Source organism: Squalius cephalus, assembly GCF_949319135.1.
Source record: "Squalius cephalus genome assembly, chromosome: 9".
Classification (NCBI taxonomy): domain Eukaryota; kingdom Metazoa; phylum Chordata; class Actinopteri; order Cypriniformes; family Leuciscidae; genus Squalius; species Squalius cephalus.
In genome coordinates this window covers 39,238,490-39,259,739 of record NC_137130.1, presented here as the reverse complement: position 1 = coordinate 39,259,739, position 21,250 = coordinate 39,238,490, and the positions used below count along the sequence as shown (strand labels likewise).

General features: G+C 38.2%; 1 protein-coding gene across 1 annotated transcript; it reads right to left on the bottom strand.

Moving 5' to 3' along the window:
* Nucleotides 1-20,549, bottom strand: igsf3l (immunoglobulin superfamily, member 3-like). Its single transcript, XM_079880647.1, has 9 exons — nt 20,299-20,549; nt 12,502-12,870; nt 11,794-12,210; nt 11,164-11,562; nt 10,537-10,920; nt 9,991-10,365; nt 6,880-7,263; nt 6,103-6,486; nt 1-883 (listed from the first exon to the last, which is right to left on the bottom strand). The coding sequence occupies exons 1-9, from the start codon at nt 20,366-20,368 to the stop codon at nt 690-692; spliced, it is 2,976 nt and encodes a 991-aa protein (XP_079736773.1). The 5' UTR covers nt 20,369-20,549; the 3' UTR covers nt 1-689.
* Nucleotides 20,550-21,250: the final 701 nt, after the last annotated feature.

Genomic DNA, 21,250 nt, shown 5'->3' with positions numbered 1-21,250 from the left:
GACTGAGGCGGAGCCGGTGGGAGTGAGTACTGAGACAGAGCCGGTGGGAGTGAGGACCGAGGCCACATTGGCCACATCCACATTGACTAAGTACCCAGTCCACATACTCAATAAATGTCCCTCGAGGATCATCTACGAGCAGGCAAGCCTTTGTTTGGCTGTTTAGTCCTGCCCGAAAAACACACAGAGGCTGCTGCCATTGGAGCTAACGAGATGGACCAGACCTAAAATGCTCTCTGTGTGATCCTAGAGGAAGCGATAGCCCTGTGAGAGGAGGAGGATTTGTACTGCTGCTAGATCCATTTTATAATAAATAATAAATATAATAATAAATCCTTTCTTCAGTTTGGGTTTTCTGTCACGAGGTGAAGTGGATCTAAAGTGCAGAGTACTTTATTTAACAAAACAAAAGAGTAATTAAAAAATGACTAATACAAAACAGGAAGGCAACGCAACAGTGTGCACAAGCACAGACAAAGAGTGACAGAGTTGAAGGCATTAAACACACTGAGAACTAATGAGGAAAATGTTTGTGTAATCAATGAACCAATGAGTTATCGTTACGTAACGGGAACAAAGGAAACAGGAAACAATGATCTACAAATTAAAAGAAGAAACAGATTGTGACAGTAACAGTACTTTGTGTGTCACAGGGCTGTGTGATTAAAACGGTAGCTGTGGTAGACAGGTCACCTGGCAGAAGTCTTTGGCACAGCATTAAGGGGGTGGTTTTCAGCCCACAGACCGGCTTTCTTTTTCTTTGGATCAGAATTCCTTTTGTGCTTCCTTGTCAACAACAATATTATAACCAATACAAGAAAACAAATAAGAGGAATAGTGATTCCCAGTGTTATTAATAACCAGTCAATCGATGTTTCAGCACCTAAAAAAACAAATCAAATGTTAGATTGTTGTTTTTTGGAAAAGACAAAGATTTGCAGTTTTGTATATATATTAGATTTATGGTTGAATGTGCTTTAAGTGTTTTTTATTTTTTTATTATTATTATTCTTTTCTTTTGAATACAACAAGAGAAGCCCATCCCTTTAGGCTATGTTTACACGGAAACGATCTGAAGAGAAAACGCAAAAGTGGCGTTGCGTTATCACTTTTTATTCTGCGTTTAGACGAGTGTTATGGGGGGGGGGGGGGGGGGGGATCTGCGTGCATATGGTGATGCAAAAGTGTGTGAAATTCGATGTAGTATGCACTCCAGGCAGCTAGGTGGCAATGTGAAGCACTGCCACACAACAACAGCAAGTCTATGGAGATAGATTTGTGTCTTTATTACATGCGAGTAAATAAATGATCTGAGAGAAAAAAAAAAAAAGTTTGAGAAAAAAAAGTTATCACACTGATAGCAAAAAAGCATTTCATGAGAGAAAAAATAATATTTGAGAGAAAAAGTTTTCATACCAATAGCAAAAAATAATCATATTTGAGACTAAAAAAAGTTTTGAGAGAAAGTATTTTCTCATAGAACATAAAAAATAAAAAAAATCATATTTTAAAAATTATTTCGGAGAAAAAAAATCTCTCTCAAAATACTACATTTTTTGCTATCAGTGTGAAAATATTTTCTCTAAAAAAAAAAAGTTTATCTCAAAACGCTTTTCTTTGCTCTCGATGCAATTTTTTGCTCTCGTGTCAGGATTTTGCTTTAGCTGTGAAATTTGTGTCATGGGCGGGGCCACGTTCCTATTGGCCAGTCGGGTGAGCATCGTCTTGTCTTGGGAGTCGAACTGAATCATTACACCATTGTTCGGTTCACCGGGGGGGGGGGGGGGGGGGTGCGTGGGATTTCCCCCTTTCAGGTCAATGTATCCCTGCCTCTGCTTAATTATTTTTATAAATTTAACCCCCCTCAAAGTGATCAGTGCTACTACACTAGTGGCGAGACGGATCACAAAACGTATCACAGATCCGTGGTTTGATTAAAGTCGATTTTATTTTAAAATGCGCTACTTTGGCTGGCTCTGATATAGCTGCCGCAGCCTCTCTGTAATCACCACTCTGCAGACTTGCTCAATGTCCCGCCCACGGCGCTATCTGATTGGTTACACCTCACGAGTAATAGCCTATCAAAACGTGTGTGTCGAAAGGAAGGCTGCCTTCAGCATATTACTGAAGCGGGAATAAACATCACAATTAGGGGTGGGCGATATAGCCTCAAAATTATATCACGATATTTCAAGAATATTAATGATATTTATGGCGATATAAAAAAAAAAAAAGTAGAATTTTTTTTTATTACATTTATCTCACCTAAATGTTTGCTCACTCATTGTGTTTTTACAATTGGGTCATTTTGTTTTTAAGAGTTTACACAACACAAAGAAGCTTGATTTCAATCTTTGAATTAAATTGAAAAAAGTAGCAAAAAATATATATACAAAAAAGATACAAATAAAGATCAAAGTTTTTGGGTAGGTCCGTCTAACACTATTCAGAAATACTACAGAAACTGAACAAGGTAATCAAATGTAAAATAACACTAGTCCTGACTAAATTAAATACACAGACTATCAATTCTGATTCCTTACAATGAAAGCTATCTTTTGTTGTTTTGACGACAACATTAATGACACACACATATGGCTGCTGTCACTTTTAGAGCTAGTGCCCGGATGTTATACTGTCTGTCACAATGTCACGCACGTTTTATGGTTATTTCAGACATAACCGACTGTTTACGAATATACTAACCATGACCGGAATTTTTACACAATTTTGCGTGTTTTTTCCCGTTAAAGCGATATAATCTGCGAAAAAGAACTTTTGTTACTCGCGAGCTGTTTGAGACGGCTTTACTGATGCACGCAGAGTAAACATCTCTCAGAGAGCGCGCAAGAGTACTGAATAGTTTAAAATCACAAATGTTTGAACTGATAAGACTTAAAAATAAGTGAAAATGATAAACTTTAGTTAAGATGCAAGTGACAAAAGACAACTCCGTCATGTCCTGACTGCTAAACACAAGAGTGTGGTATTGACGCTTGACTTGTGCAACCCATTTTGAGAGCGAGAGAGAGAAGACGCGGCACCGCTGAACGGTTGGTAAAAAATCAATGTTTGCGGGGGAATTTCCGGCATTATAAGTGGTAGACATGCGGGAATTATTAAAATACTTTTTAAGTAGCTCCTTTTTAGGTACTAAATCGTCATTGGAGGCTGACTTGCTGCTCTCGCGCTCAGACAGTTGTTGTTGTGCGTACTAGGGAACGTAATGCGCCATACGTCATGGCGTCGCTATATCAGTGATATCGCGATATGACACTTTTTTATCATGTAAAAATTTATACCGGTATTATCGTGGACGGTATGATATGGCACACCCCTAATCACAATCTGATTATGTTTCTATGATGACAAGCAGAGTTAGTGTCCCAGTCACACCACTGAGAATGGCCGAAGTTACACATACGGTGTTTCACTCAATTGAAGCTAAAGCAAAGGTTTTTTGATCACTCACTCTTCAGCGTCTGGCGCGAGTGATTTCGATTCAATGTAAAGACGCGTTTACGCGCGTCTAGAGGTCCTGCGGCGCGGGCGCGTCCAGTTCGCGCGAATGAGGCGAATTGACTAACACGAGATAATGCATCTGTCTTTTCTATTATTTCACTGTAGCTCAGCATCGTGATTTAAAGTTCACGTTATTATTACTTTAACAGCAGCAGTAAAACTGGGCCATTTAATTTTGCCATTCATAAATAAGTGTTTTGACATGTCTAGCCGAGTGGCAATCCATGGTACTGGGAGGGGGATTTAATTCTTGCATGTTTTTTCGTTCTGCATGATCACAGTTCATATGTGTGGGGAAAGATAAGCTATTAGAGTAAAGATATTGCGTTAGGCTACTTCATGAGTTAATAAGAAAACATAATTTACAATTCCTGCAAATGCAGTGATGAAGTTCATGTTCTCATGATTTATTTTTATGAATAAAAATGTTTCAAAACATCCCCCCCACCCCTCTGTTTTTTTCACAAATCGCACCCAAGATGATGACACACACAACTCGATGGATAGCTGGCTGAGCAAGTTGAGCATCACTGAAGATTAAACATTAAAAAATAGCACATATATTCATGAATGAATGTGTATTATATTATTAGCTTGGGTTGCTAATGTAAGAGTTAGTAGCCTACTAGACTTACCTCGTCAGCTCTAGACCTCGGCTAGATGGTAAAAAAAATATTTAGAATAAGCCCTGTGTAGCTGAGTTTGCAAGCTACACACACATGCAGTGTAGCTAAACGTATAGTGCAACAACCATACAAAGACTATTTTAAACAAAACTAAGTGGGACACTTTCAAACAGTATATCAATCACTGTCTAACGTCAGCTAGCTATGGGTTGCCACCTTCCATGCATACTAACGTTAACTTAGTTGAAAGTTGTACAGTAGGTTGATGAACAAGCAGTTACTCTTCAGGTGCTTTGAGGCTAGCAAGTGCAAATGTAGAAACTAGCTCACTACTCACTAAATAAGGAGTGAAACTATCTAAATCAAAACATTAAGTTGGCATTTGATTTAAAAATAGTATAAACCAGGTGAGTTTGCAAGTTTACCTAGCATGATGGCTAATTAGCAATTAGCAAGCTAAATAATATAATACACATTCATTCATGAATATGAGTGCTATTTTTTAATGTTTAATCTTCAGTGATGCAGAACTTGCTCAGCTAGCTATCCATCGAGTTGTGTGTGTCATCATCTTACCCAAACATTGGAGTGTCTGTGCTCAACTAAGGCAGAGGCGACATCTATGCTGGTGAACCGAACAATGGTGTAATGATTCAGTTCGACTCCCAAGACAAGACGATGCTCACCCGACTGGCCAATAGGAACGTGGCCCCGCCCATGACACAAATTTCACAGCTAAAGCAAAATCCTGACACGAGAGCAAGAAATTGCATCGAGAGCAAAGAAAAGCGTTTTGAGAGAAACACTTTTTTAAGAGAAAATATTTTCACACTGATAGCAAAAAATATATATTTGAGAGTTTTTTTCAAAGTATTTTGAGAGAGATTTTTTTTCTCAGAAATAATTTTTAAAATTTAAAATTTATATTTTTTATGTTCTATGAGAAAATATTTTCTCTCAAAACTTTTTTTAGTCTCAAATATGATTATTTTTTGCTATTGGTATGAAAACTTTTTCTCTCAAATATTATTTTTTCTCTCATGAAATGCTTTTTTGCTATCAGTGTGATAACTTTTTTTCTCAAACTTTTTTGTTTTCTCTCAGATCATTTATTTACTCGCATGTAATAAAGACACAAATCTATCTCCATACAAGTCCGCGCGCCTGCGTACAACCTAGCAGTCCAGCAGACTTTTGCGTTTTTACCCTTTAGACGGGAATGCGACGGTGGAGCGTTTTTAAGATTTCCGCTTTGGAGGGTGATTTCACATTTTTGCGTTTTTAAGCCCCAAAAATGCCGTCGCCGTCTAAACGAAAGTCACATCTGATAAAATATTTTTACGTTTTTACCCACGAGCGTTCTCGTGTAAATAGGGCCTTGCTTAGACAAACAGAACACCAGCAAGTCACCAAATATTTCCACGTTTTACATATTTGGGTTTGCCATGGGGTCAAGGTTTGGTTGGTTAACATTGTACAGATATTTTGTGGCCAAACAGTCTGTTTTCACAATGATGGCCATTTAAAAGTTGCCTGATATTTAGTTTCAGTTATGCTTTTTTTCCCCTTACAAGCAAATTATAATTACAATATTATATTATATTATATTATATTATATTATATTATATTATATTATATTATAACAGCTGTTTTACTGGTGTAGTATGCCCCTTTAAAAGCACAATATGGACCTATTTAACCTATCTAAAATTAGAGGGAGACTAAATGTTGATGTAAATGGTGTACAATCCTGATCCTAACATCACCCCTAACCCTAAAATCATATTGGCTGATTGAGATGTTGTTCCAGGAACATGTCCAACTTGGTGAGAACATGGTCACCATGTGGTTAAAGGGATGTGAGCAGGCTAATTTAGTGACTCAATCCTAGTGGAAATTATCAAAATGACTCAATTTGTTTAGTATAAAGACATGTTAGTTTGTAGATAGTTACCTTCAGTGTGGACATGGACAGAGAGCTCTCCAGATTTATCTGAAACCAATTTCCTCCAGTTGTCAGCAGTTGGAAGATACTCCTCGACCTGACAGTAGTATTGCCCCCCATCAGTGGGGCGGATCTGCAGCACAGTCAGTTTGTAGTGTGTGGCAAGTGGTCGTTCAAACACCAGATGTTTATCACCGATTGGACTGTGTAAGGTACCATCACGCCTGGCAGTGTATATAGCGACTGGTCCGTCCTCCTGGACCTTGAACCAGGTGACCTCAAAGGTAGACTTATCACTGGACTGTGACTCAATGTCACAGTCAACGGTGAACCCAGCCTGATGATTGGTGAAGTTGAGCATTCGGTTCTCCTTCTTTACACACAGTTTACTTTCTGTTTAAATCAAACATAACATCAAAGATTAAAAAAACAAAATTATTTTTTGTCTGAATTTCTTAATTTATTCAAAAATACATAATTTACATAAATCCATAAATGTAATGATTTGAATAAATCTCTTCTATGATGATTTAATTTCTGCAATTTTTTATATTTTTGGTGACATGAAGTTAAAAATGCCTATGTGGTAACGACTGTCCTGAATCCAACTAACTTTCATGGCAATTCCTAACTATTTTATGTTTTGGTGAATTGGTGGCTAATTCATATGAATTTGTATGATCTCATTCATACATTTTTGTACAATATGCTTATGTCCAACAGACAGTTCCATACAAATTCAGTGAAAAGGCAATTGCAATAAAGTAAATGTGTTGTTTTCTTCACCTTTCTCATTGACAACAAGCTCTGTGGAACCAGACATTTTCTTTAGGGAATACCAGTCACCAAGAGGATCCTGAAGCCACTCTTCCACCTCACAGCGATACTGTCCACTGTCAGATGTTCTGACCTGATGGACATTCAGCTGGAAGGTCTGTTTCTGTCTTACTTCCATGCGGATTCTCTGGTCCATCTCTAGTCCAGCTGCAGGGCCAAACTTGACAACAGCATCTAGGTCCATAGTTAAGAGCATCTGGGACCCAATCATCCATGTAATCGTGAAACGAGAAGTATCTGTGGTTGTCGTCAGGACTGAGCATTCAATCTTAGCATCGGTGTTGACAGTGGTTTCCAGGCGAGACTTGAGTCTGGACAGGCTCATCTTGCTGACTGTTGGTAAACATTTCAAAATGAGGAGAGTAGAGAAAAAACAAGATATTTAACCAACTGCTGAATCTACAGTCGTCTCAATGCTTTAGGACAATACAATTGGAATTATATGAATTATCCAATGCGCCATTATTTACCGCCCCCAAAAAAGCACGTCTTAAACAAGACTGGTAGATTGCATTTGACTGCGTCTGTGTTTTTTAATTTGCGCGTCGTCAGTAGATCACGCGCAGAACTTTCCACTCCCATCTGCATTTTTATGGTATTGCGCTCGCTCTCATGCAGGAATTTGCCCTGCTTAGTAAATCTGGCCTTAGGCGTCTGTAACTACAACCCCAAATCAGAAAAAGTTGGGACACTGTACAAATTGTGAGTAAAAAAGGAATGGAAGAATTTACAAATCTCATAAACTTATATTTTATTCACAATAGAATATAGATAACATATCAAATGTTGAAAGTGAGACATTTTGAAATGTTATGCCAAATATTGGCTCATTTTGGATTTCATGAGAGCTACACATTCCAAAAAAGTTGGGACAGGTAGCAATAAGAGGCCGGAAAAGTTAAATGTACATATAAGGAACAGCTGGAGGACCAATTTGCAACTTATTAGGTCAATTGGCAACATGATTGGGTATAAAAAGAGCCTCTCAGAGTGGCAGTGTCTCTCAGAAGTCAAGATGGGCAGAGGATCACCAATTCCCCCAATGCTGCGGGAGCAATATCAGAAAGGAGTTTCTCAGAGAAAAATTGCAAAGAGTTTGAAGTTATCATCATCTACAGTGCATAATATCATCCAAAGATTCAGAGAATCTGGAACAATCTCTGTGCGTAAGGGTCAAGGCCGGAAAACCATACTGGATGCCCGTGATCTTCGGGCCCTTAGACGGCACTGCATCACATACAGGAATGCTACTGTAATGGAAATCACAACATGGGCTCAGGAATACTTCCAGAAAACATTGTCGGTGAACACAATCCACCGTTCCATTCGCTGTTGCCGGCTAAAACTCTATAGGTCAAAAAAGAAGCCATATCTAAACAGGATCCAGAAGCGCAGGCGTTTTCTCTGGGCCAAGGCTCATTTAAAATGGACTGTGGCAAAGTGGAAAACTGTTCTGTGGTCAGACGAATCAAAATTTGAATTTTCTTTTTGGAAAACTGGGACGCCATGTCATCCAGACTAAAGAGGACAAGGACAACCCAAGTTGTTATCAGCGCTCAGTTCAGAAGCCTGCATCTCTGATGGTATGGGGTTGCATGAGTGCGTGTGGCATGGGCAGCTTACACATCTGGAAAGGCACCATCAATGCTGAAAGGTATATCCAAGTTCTAGAACAACATATGCTCCCATCCAGACGTTGTCTCTTTCAGGGAAGACCTTGCATTTTCCAACATGACAATGCCAGACCATATACTGCATCAATTACAATATCATGGCTGCGTAGAAGAAGGATCCAGGTACTGAAATGGCCAGCCTGCAGTCCAGATCTTTCACCCATAGAAAACATTTGGTGCATCATAAAGAGGAAGATGCAACAAAGAAGACCTAAGACAGTTGAGCAACTAGAAGCCTGTATTAGACAAGAATGGGACAACATTCCTCTTCCTAAACTTGAGCAACTTGTCTCCTCAGTCCCCAGACGTTTGCAGCCTGTTATAAAAAGAAGAGGGGACGCCACACAGTGGGAAACATGGCCTTGCCCCAACTTTTTTGAGATGTGTTGATGCCATGAAATTTAATCAACTTATTTTTCCCTTAAAATGATACATTTTCTCAGTTTAAACATTTGATATGTCATCTATGTTGTATTTTGAATAAAATATTGAAATTTGAAACTTCCACATCATTGCATTCTGTTTTTATTCACAATTTGTACAGTGTCCCAACTTTTTCTGATTTGGGGTTGTATTTGCAAAATTTAACATTTGGTATAATGCGGTTATTGTGTATACTGTCACATGTATGCTTTGTTTTGTTTAGTTTCTGTGTTCCTGTTTGCCTTAGTTCCCTAGTTAGTCTCGTAAGTTCTTAATAATTTAATACCTGTTCTGTTTTTTACCTTGTTTACTCTCCCTGTGTATTCAAGCCCCTAGTTTCCTCAGTTCGTTGTTTGGTCTCGTCTAAGATAACGTGGTTGTGTTTGCTATTCTACAGCTATCTCCTAAGTTTTAGTTTGTGTATTATAATAAAGTATGTTACTCCTTACTCCTTTGTCGTGCGCATTCTCAACACCCACATCTGACACATTTTTGCTAGATTTTCATTTGCTGCTACTGAGGTTGGTGGCAACGCTTTATTTGACCTAAATCATAGTAAGTAGGCTTAGGCTACATGTTGTTAATTAATATTACTCAGTAATTATTTGTGTAATTACACTATGAAAGAGCATGTTCAAATAAAATAGGACCAGGTAGGGTCAGGGTAAAGAGTATAAAGACTATAAAGAAACGTTTGATCCATGTCCAAACGTTTGACATAGAGTATATCTTCTTAAAGAGGTAATTCACCACTGGCAAAGTGGGCTTCTTGTGAAACTTGGCTGCCCTGAAAGGCTGTAGAAAGGCGAAAAAAGTTGAAATCTGTGCTACCTGACTAGAGAAAACCTGTTATGCACAGAGCATGTTGCAGTCATACTACTGACATTGTAACAATACAAAGTGGCATTTTAATTGCCGAACGTTCACTTTAATACATTATTTTTTAATAAACAGCTGTATTTACCAGGTTTTTGTACAGTCACCGCCAATGGGTTGGAGTTCTTCATGGCTTTCTGTACATACTTTTGATAGGCATCAACTTGGCACTGGTACTGTCCTTCATGTTGCTTGCTGGCTTGTGGCACAATGAGCAAAAAATGTGTGGCTGACGGCTGTGTCTGAATGGACAGCTGATAGTTTCTCTGATCTGCTCCCCAGGTGATTTCTCCAGTGTGGCGTATGGATAAAATATTCGTTTGTACAGTTGAATTGGGGGGCCGAAACATCCAGCGTACAGCCAGAGACACTTTAGGCCCTTTGACAATACATAATAATTCTACTGAAGAATTTATATGCACATTTGTAGTACGACTTATCAAGGTCACCTTCATTAGAGATTCTGAAAAGAAATGATTAGATCATTGATTAGATCAATGTCTGCAGTGATTATTCATACTCTGGTATCAGTAACATGCAGTAGAAATATAAGTAATGACAAAGAATTTATGTCAGCATATCTAGACAATTTCTCTGATCCTGAGAATAATGTGAGATTATATAACAGTCTTACCAACAGAATTAACCGAAATGGCTTTTTGCTGAGACTGTGTGTTGGCTTTCGTCATCTCTCCATTGCTCTGTACGGCCCACTCAGACACACTGCACCTGTATTCGCCACTGTCAGATGCTGCAGATGCACCGATCTCCAGGGTAAAGTTTCCAGCTGGAGAATGGAGTGTTTGAACGTGTCTGCCCTGATACTTTGTCCCAATATCTTTCATCACTCCCTCATGGGTCAGACTGATGACATCACTGAAGGAATCCCCCGAGTCTTTCTTGTGTTGCCAAGACACTGATAAAGGACCTTTGGATCTGGACACCAAGCAGGTGACCTGTAGTGTATCTCCCTCCGTCACAGCATCCTCCGTCACCATGACCAGCGTCAGATCACTCTCTGACCAGACAGGCAAATAAACAGGCAATGTCAGTGTCTTGTGATGCAATACCATATAATTTAATAAAAAAAAAATGTTTATGTGTATTTTTATGTGTTATAAATAATAAATATATGTCTCATTACATGGTAGATGTCTAGGATGTTCTTGACAGTGGAAATGACCAGAACACCTAAGCAACTGAATTGCAACACAATAAAGTCCACTTGACTGTTGAGGAGAATCACTGTAGCATTATTTACCTTTGGCGGTGATGCTCACAGTCTCTGGACTGGACAGTTGTTTTTGTAGTTTTCTGAAGGTGCCATCATCATTCATGTCTTCCTGCCATACTTCACACTGGTATTGGCCCTGGTCTTCAGCCCTAGCCGAACGGATGGTCAGCAAGTAGTCCGTACGACTGCTTTTCACTGCTCTCATCTCCGCTGCATTTTCTCTCTCTTTATAACTGTCAAACACGGTGAGCATCCCAGAAGATCCAATCTGAGCCACGTTCTTCTGGTCCTTCAGCCAGGTCACAGAAAATAAATGACCAGGAAGACTCTGTGCCTTCACACTGCAGTGGATGTCCAGGGCATCTCCCACCTGTAGGGCCTCCTTTGAGGCCTTCATATAGACACTGAACGAACCTGCCTCAGCCACTTATGAAACACAGGAAAAAGCAGGAGTAATTGTACAGAGAGCATAAAATGACTGAAATTTAAGACATTTAGAAAAATGTGTAGATAAATGTGAATAAATATCAAAATTTTAAGGATATTTTTTGTTACTTTTGTACTCTAAATTCTGTTGGGTCACTAGGTGTAAAGTCTGGGTCCTGAAGCAAACCTAGTTGAGAAACTCTGGTTTAAATAAGAATATATAAATCTTACCAATTTGTTTGACCTCCACGTTACATGGTGTGCTGGTTTTGTGGGCAATCTGTGTCCAGGAACGGTCTGGGTCTTGGATCCACTCACTGGCTTTGCAGTAGATTTTCCCCTGGTCTGACTGCTGCACTTGCAACATCTTCAGTCTGAAGGTTGTGTCCTCCACCTTATCCATGCTGATAAGACCTCTGCGGTAGCGATCCTCAAATCCAGCTCCTGGCTTTACAGTCAGATCTTTGTCCAGAGTGATGATTGGTCGGGGGTTCTCATCCGCTTCACTGTGGAGAAACCAGCTGACCGACAGATGGGTGTGCTGATAAGTTTCACTGGAGACCTGGCACTCAAGCTGAAGAGGATCACCTTCAGACAAGCTCTGAGAGGAAGAGCCAGAGTACGAGGCCTTCAGGGTGTCCTCAATCACTGTGGAGTTTTGCATTGAAAACATTAGTAACGAATGGTCGACCATTATGTGTTTTCAATACCAATATCTAGATAGTAACTGATGTCTGATATAATAGTGATTCAAATAAATATATGTACAACTTCAGCTTATAGCCATTCATCTTCTGTTCGGATAAATGGAAATGGCAATGGATGCTAACAGATGGATCTCTCTAGATATATATATATGCCAATGAAATGTCAGTAATCTCAAAATAGCCAAATCATCTGATTGATCACCAAAACACTCAAGATAAATAAATATCTTACCATTAAGTTTTGTTTCTGCTTCATAACTTCCGAAATATCTGCCATCTGTGTTTGGGGTTTGACAGAAGATATCACCAGCATCCCCTTCCAGCAAATTGTTGATCCTCAAGAGAACTGAAGATCCTGACAACCTCTCAATCTCAATATCTTTTTTCCTTACTCTATTGGCGTACACTGCGTAGGCAAAGTCTGTCTCTTTAGTACTGATGATATTTATATCCACGTTTGATTTCTTGACCTTAAATTCAAAATCCTGCTGAGATGAGCCTTTAAACCCACTAACATTACAGGATATGGAGATGGGGTATCCTTTCACTCTATACAGAGGACCTTCCTGGATCTGGACCAGACGCTGGCCGTAGCACAGATCTGTGTGGAGAGATGCATCAGACAGGTAAATTGTTAGGAAGACTTGTTAAGTAGCATACATTAAATAAACTGAAATGTGGAGTGACATTAAATGTGATGAGATGAACAGGATGCACGTAACTGCACCAACACATTCTCTTTTTTACGTGGTAGTATGTCCAAAAACTCCCCAACCTGTCAATCTCACTCACAGTTGAAAGTAACAATACACCCCTTCTCCACCCTCTAAGTCAAGTCACCTTTATTTATTTAATGCTTTAAACACTACAGATTGTTTCAAAAGCAGCTTTGCAGAGATAACAGCAAAATGATTCAATAATACAAACAGAGTTCATTTCTGCCCCCATTGACGCTTGAGGTGGTGGGCTGGAGTGAGTTTCCGGCGGTTTTGACTAAATCGCTGCCGGCCGCCTGGGTTCTGGAGTAGGCATTGCGGAGGAGTTCCCCCAGCTGGTGGAGGACTGGATGGCAGTATGTTTTGAGAAATGGACCAAGAATCTTTTTTTCCGCTCTCCTCTCTCTCGTCTCTGTCTCTCCTCATGCTTCAGTCTCCTTTTCTCTCGCCTCATCTGTCCTTACCCCGCCGTGACTGGGGGGACTAGAGTGCAATGAATAGAGTGCAATCTCGTGGCCTGCCAGGGGCTATGGCGGTATGAGAACGAACGAGCCTTGAGAACGAAGCGAGGTCGGTGGCACGAGTGTTAATGAGTGTCACCTGCACGGCACACCAGTCTCGAGTTCTCACGGGGCAGTTTCAGCAGCATAAAAGGAGGAGCGATGACAGTGAAGGACGATAGAGGACCAGGCTTGGAGCTTTTACTTTCGTTTTGTGTTTGTTTATTTTGGATATTAAAGTTATTGAATGTTTTGTCAGTTCCTGCCTCCTTCCCTGAAAAACTAACCTTGTTACTTGTTCAGTTAGTGCTGACATTTAAAAAACGTGATGCTTTGAGCGCTGTTGAGTGGAATCGTAAACACCTCTGATTGCCCATTGTGTACTTGCACTCATTGGATATGTCTGTTACTGGCTACAACGATCAACGTACGTGAGCGTCTGAGAGCACACAGAAGTGTTTGAAAGTGTTTCGAAAGCGGGAGCGGGAGCTTTTGAAAGCACAAGCAGGCGTCTATCAGTGGACCGGTCCGCTACTAGATCCCTGCTTTCAAGCGCTCCCATGTGTATCTGTGTAAGCGCTTGGTCATTGAAGTATATTTACAACATGTTTTTGAAGCACTGATCATTGTAGCCAACCACAGACATATTTGATGAGCCCAGGAGAACAATGAGCAATCAGAGGTGTTTACGATTACGCTCATCAGCGCTAAAAGCATCACATTTTTTTGATTACAGTACCGACTTGGTATCGAAGTCATTTCTTTTGACAAGACAACTTTTGCAAAGGAGAATATTTAACGCAACTTTGAGGGGACAAAGCAAAACATAATTTGAGCATCAACCACACAAAATGCTAATACTTTTTTCATATAATGTTTACTTTCATTGTAAACAGTTCTGTCTAATAAAGTATTAGACAGGACTGTGCAACAGATCGTAAACGAATGAAGACAGAGAATGTGAGCACTGTGAGCTCAGGTTCAGGCGTTCTCACACCATCAAGCGCGGCTTACGTCACTTCAGAGTTCCTACTGGCGGTGCGAATGCAACCAGGAAAACGGCCCTAGAGGAACCACTAGTTCTCGAGGAACAACCCTGGTGGCTAGTTCCTATAACTGAGTTCCTAGAACTACCTGGTGCAAAAGCCCCTACTGATGACATCTAGGTGAAAGAGTCTCTGTGTTTGCATTTATCTGACTTCAGCAGCAGATGGTTCAGCCAGTCTGTCTGCTTACTGAACTGCCCCAACAACCCAGCCGTTGAGTTAGAGTGTGGGCTTTCTGCGTCCGCTTCAGGAGAGAGCAGTGCTCAGCACTGACAAATCCATGCACTTCTTTGGAGAAATACATTTTTGTAGTTTATACAAGTTTTTACTGTGTTACAAATTATTTTATTTTATGAAATGCAACATACAGGGATGAGATATCAGTCAGCAAAAAGTGTCAGTCAGCATCGGCCATTTTGCATGATGATTTTTAAAAATTATTATACTAAATCTAATTACTTTGGACATTACATCTTTCGGCTATCAGAAACGGCAGTCTGAGGTTTGCAGTTGCTCCGCCGAACATCAGCCCAGCACAGGCTCAGAATCCGGCAACTCATCGGCCCGAAAACCTGCACCATAGGCCTATTTCACAAAAATGGCCGCCGAGACCGGAAGTAGGGTAAACTCTTTTCCGGTGAAAGCGCTAGCAGTAGCAGTCGGAGGACAAATGCGGAGACTAAAAGCGACCGGTCCTGTTGCGTACCTTTTTATGTTTCAACTCAAAGAAGAAACGACCCTATTTATAATTTCACAGCTTTCCTTGTGACAAAATGTTGAAAAAGCGTTGGATTTGGGCTATACCGAGAGAAGAGGGGCACTTTTTTGTGTGTTAAGCACTTCATGGTGGATGAAGTCCGTGTACGAGTCTACGAGAGTCCGGTCGTAGATATCTTACACCGCAGGCCGTGCTTTGCAGGTTTTCATGGAACAACTGAGGAGAAGTTAAATCACGCCAGACACAGACAGCAAAAAGACGTGTCTGTGGTGTGAAGGAGGAAGCAGATGTTGAAAATGGAGTGTTGATGCCGGTTCAGGAGTGATGCCCTGACAAAACATGTTTATATTGCACTTGATTGTTATCTGATTTGCACGTCATGCACTTTTATTTATTATTATTAACTGTTGGCAAATTAAAATTGTTTGTAGAAGTTGTTTTCTGTAACTTTCTTTCCCTGTTTTCTTTTTAACGTTACCTGGGTGCGGGGCCTTTGCCAGGCCTGCTGTTTACTTGTGCAAGCAAGGGCTGCTGGAACATTTATTAAACGTGTAGAATACGTTCCAAACCGTTACATATAGTATTATAAATTTAGACGTTCATGATATATAAAAAAATAAACATATTAGAATAACTTTTAAAAATGAGTAAACACGGAGCAGTTTTTCCGTGAGCGGGACTGGAAAACCCGGAGTGGATCAGGAGGGAAGCTGATAACAGAACGCTTAGAGTGGAGAGAGGAACGTGCTTTTGCTCCACTCCAGGCTTTAATCACATCCCCCTCAGCAGGGTGAATAGCCTACACCTCGTCCTTCCCATTCAAACTAAAATTAAGACATTTATTACTCTATTTGAGAAATGTAAGCATATTTACGGCCTTAAAATTATGAAAAGTGAATTTAAGACATAAGGACAGGGGGGAACCCTGATATTGACGGAAATCCGTCATATACTCTCGTAGCGACTGAGAACTTTAATCCCTGTATATATTATTAAGTGTATTACTGAATATAAAATTACATACATTATGATATATTAGTAAATATATATTGTCTCACAGTTTTATATATATGAAAATTCTTTATGTATTATTCAATATATTGTAATATTAACACAATATATTATTCTGTATATTTTCAAATACTGTTAAACCATTTAATATATTGATAATTCATATATTTTCTTTTCATAAGGGGACCCGACAGTAAAATGTGATTTTGTAACATCGTGATTTTTTAAAACATGTAATATCACTCACTTCATTCATGTTTTTAGTCTAACCATTTTTTAATTATTTGCCTTAATTTCATTATTAGACCTACTAACAACGTTAGGTCAAATTCACTGTAAAGATGTACAATTCTTTCATTCATGGTGGTAACATGAAAAAATGAGCCAAAAAATGAGCCATAATCTAGTCACTAGTGGAAGATTGCTGCAATCTCCGGGACAAACTAACACTTAACATGAAATCTTAACAAAAGCCAGATTTCAAACATAGCCTACAATCAGACATCATTTCAGTTTATTTATTTATTTTGTTTAGCTATAGTAAGTGTGAGCTTAGTCATCAAGAACTTTTTTTATGTAAGCAAACGTCAAGAATAATTTGTAACCTTTGTCCAATTTCGATCTTGTCACAGCTCCCTGAAAACTATCAACAACATCTGCTATTCTTACTTTTGTCAGATATATTAATGACAGAGAAAACAAGCTGTTCACAGTCCATTTTGAGAATGAATGGCGATCGTAGCGGGCGGCGCGCGACCGGAAGTATCGCTACCCTACTTCCGGTCTCGGTCGCCATTTCGTGAAATAGGCCTATTTCGGTAGAAAAGAGATAACTATGGAAGCTTGTTTCCACCATGAAAGAATTTATTTTTTAAAGATACTTGCGACTTTTTAACTCACAATTCTGGCTTTTTTAAACTCGCTTAAATACTGAGTTATAAAGTTTAATTCTGAGGAGAAAAAGTCAGCTCACAATTATGACTTTATAACTCGCAAATGTGAGTTTAAATCAAGCATTTGTCAGAATTGATAGATGTAAATGCAACTGCAAGAAAAAAGTCGCAATTATCCTTTTTATTTTTTATTCAGTGGCGGAAACAAGCTTCCATAGATAATAGAGAACAGTTGACTACACTTGAAATGTAACTCTTAAATGTTAAATGTTTATTTCTAAAATGTTTGTTAAACAAGTTTAAATGTAGGTATACATTAACCCTCTATGGCATGGTGTTGCCCTCAGGCAACAAACCACATATATATTTTTTTTTATATATAATATCACCTGACATGTCTGTTCAATGAAATGAGGGGCTGAAGTGGGTGTGACCTTTTTTGGGGGGGTGGAGCTGTGCTTTAATAATGAAGCAAAACCACATGCTACAGAGTGCCACCAATTAGTAAGATAAATATAACTTTTTAACATGTTTAAGTTAAAATATTGTTTTATTAAAAAATATATGCATGTGCATCAGTATGTAAAGAAGTATGTTTGATTGTTTAAATATTTATTTTGTTTTTATTTATATACTAAAACTGTGTTTTTTTGTTCGTTGCCTCAGGGCAACACTGTGCTACGAGGGTACTAAAACTCAAAGGTTTTCTACATTGGTGGAATAGGGAAAACAAGCAATATGTGCATTAGAAGGTTTATTTTGACAAACATCAATCACAAATGGTTTCAATCTATCACAAACATCAAATAATCAACAAAAACAACTATTACTACTAATTACAACTAACACCCCCCATAACACTTTACGTATAAATGTTCATATTCATATGAACATTTACACCAAACACTACACATACACATACATATGGGGGGTGTTAGTTGTAATTAGTAGTAATAGTTGTTTTTGTTGATTATTTGATGTTTGTGATTGGTTAAAACCATTTGTGATTGATGCTTGTCAAAATAAATCATTTTTTAATGCACATATTACTTGTTTTCCCTATTCCACTTATGTAGAAAACCTTTGAGTTTTAGTACCCTCGTAGCACAGTGTTGCCCTGAGGCATTTATGACATTTTATGATGGATATGTTATCAAGGACCCCCAAGCTCCCAAAAAATGGGGTGAAAGATTTTTTTTCCCAAAAAACAAAAAGTCAGGCCATAGAGGGTTAAAAAAACTGAACTGTTTTCATCCAAAATAAAGGTTGCATCATGTAAACACAATGGTTGCTCTGCTGTGTATTTTACAAAATTTTAATCTGGGAATATCTGGTAATATTACCCCATGTATGAGGTACAAACAAGCTAGTATTACTGTAAAATGAACTAGCATACATTGACCTTTACGGTGAGTTTAAAGAACAACCCAACATGCTGCTAGAATAACCCACGGTTGGGTTTGTCTATATTTGACCTATCAGTTGATTGCAAAACAACCCAAACCGGGTTACTTTCCACCCAATGTTTTTTTAGAATGCATAATCTTTACAAAAAGAGCACATTTAGGCATAAGTACGCATGTTCGCCTTGTTGCCAGAATGATTGTTTTACAATGTAATGCAGGGATGGTTGTATGGAATGCAGATTTTAAAACCGTTTCAAATCAAATCAATATTTCATGTCCACATTATTATTTATTTAGTGAAAAGCTTAGTATGTGGTTTGACTGTACATTGCCCCTTAAATGTTCATCTTTCAACTTATGCTCAAAGCTGCTTGCTAGGAATTTTTCTTTGCGTAAGCTTCGGATCAGGATCCTGATCATCCGATCTGGGATTATTTTGTGTTAACTGCAGCGCAAAGTTGATTCTGCGCTGATTTAATCAAATATGTTTGTTTTTTTGTTTGTTTTTTTTTTATGTTGAAGATTTAAATAGCAAACGAGAATCGCTAAAAATTATTATTTTTATTTTATTATTATTTTTCAAGGTAATTAAAGCAACCGTTTTTCAGAAACAGAAGAATATGTAAAAGTATGGTATTTGGGGTAAAAGGCGAAAGACACAATAATTAACATGATAATAAACAGCTGACTAACTTGTCGATTTGTTGTCATGACACGGTCGGATTCAGATGGTAAATATCATATATTAAGTTGGGTGTCCACCTTAGAGATAATCACCATATTTATAATGAAACCATCATATTTAAAAATATGATAAAATATCACATGCATTTGTTACTACTGTAAATCTACATACAATTATAACAAATTATAATCTCCTTCAGTGCTTTCAGAATAATTATGTTTCTGTTTTTTTTAATATATATATATATATATATATATATATATATATATATATATATATATATATATATATATATATATATATATATATATATTAGGGCTGTCAAAAGATTAATCGCGATTAATCGCATCCAAAATAAAAGTTTGTGTTTACATAATATATGTGTGTGTACTGTGTATAATTATTTTGTATATATAAATACACACACATGCATGTATATATTTAAGAAATATTTGCATACATATACTGTATATATATTTATATAGTTTATATTATATATATAATGCGATTAATCTTTTGACAGCCCTAATATATATATATATATATATATATATATATATATAATATTTTAATGACAATATGTTAACTGAACAAAAAAATATTTATCAAAATAAACAGAAAATAGTACAAACTTTGCAAAAGTGATTGTTTTGAACAAGTAATAACTTAGACATCATTAAAAACATATTACTTTAGATAAAGTATTTGCATCAATACTGTGTGCCTTTTACCCCGTGTGTCTGGTAAAAGATCCTCCCTGAAACCTCATACATTTAAAAGACTTTTAAACCAAACAAAACACTTTTATGATTTATTTCGATACAAAATATGTTGCTCCACCAATGTTCAATTCAAACATATACTTTCCCCCCCGCATTTATATACTATGAGAGTAGCGAAAAGAACATGCATCTTAAGGTGTGTCTTTAGTTGAACCCTGACACTTACCCTACACCTGGGCAAAGGCGTCTCTAGACGTTTTAAACATAAAAGGACCAGTTCAGTCAATATATTTGAAATCTTTAATATGAAATGAAATTGTGTGCAGTCTTACCCCCCTGCAGGAGTCCTGTGAGACACATCAACAGAGACAGGTGACACAGTCGGCACCCAAAGTCCACCATCCTTAATCTGATCGATCCTTTCGCTTTCTCCCTCCTCTCCTCAGAACAGGTTAACACAGGTCCGGCCCGGTTCTACGAGAACAGCATAACTCAAACCCTCAGCTAGTTGATACTGTATAATATATTGGCGAAACAGGTTTGGGAAACGCGTCCTTGCGTATTTGTGTTTGCGCTCGGGACTGGAGATCCTCAAATGTACAACGTGTTTATGCTGAGTTGAGCAATGCAGCCAATCACAGACATAGATGGTAATCTTTTGAACGCAAAGGCCAATCAGAGGTGTTTCAGTGACTGTAAAGGGAGCGGTCTTGGCTCGCGTTCGAGGCGTATCTATTGAATAAAACTTGTTTTACAGGCTATAAAGTTTCGGAAGTGACATCCACATGCTGGATTCACTCTGCGTGGAACAGAAATATGACATGTTGAAATAGTAACGCATTAAAGCAATGCAAAGACAGACTTGTACATTAATAGAAAATAAAACTTTGTTAAAAGTGATGACTTGTAATTTAAACAATCTTAAATGTCTCACTGTACACTGCTATGGTGAAATCGTTGCTTATACACTCTTAAAAATACAGGTTCTTTATTGGCATCAATGGTTAAAGAACCTTTAACATGGGATTTAACATGGGATTTGATCCTGGAACCGGGCCTGATACAGGTTTCAACAAGCGCATAAACATGATGTTCTCTGACGCAAGAGACTGTGACAGTTCACACAAAACCAACATGTGTGAACAACAATTGAAGTCTTACTAATCATCTCAGAGTTACATTTAAAAGCTACTCCACCGATTTTGTTGGTCTAGTTATCAAAAATGATAAAACTCTTTGAACTACGGGTTGCCCTTTTTACTTGTGTGTATGTGTGTGTGTGTG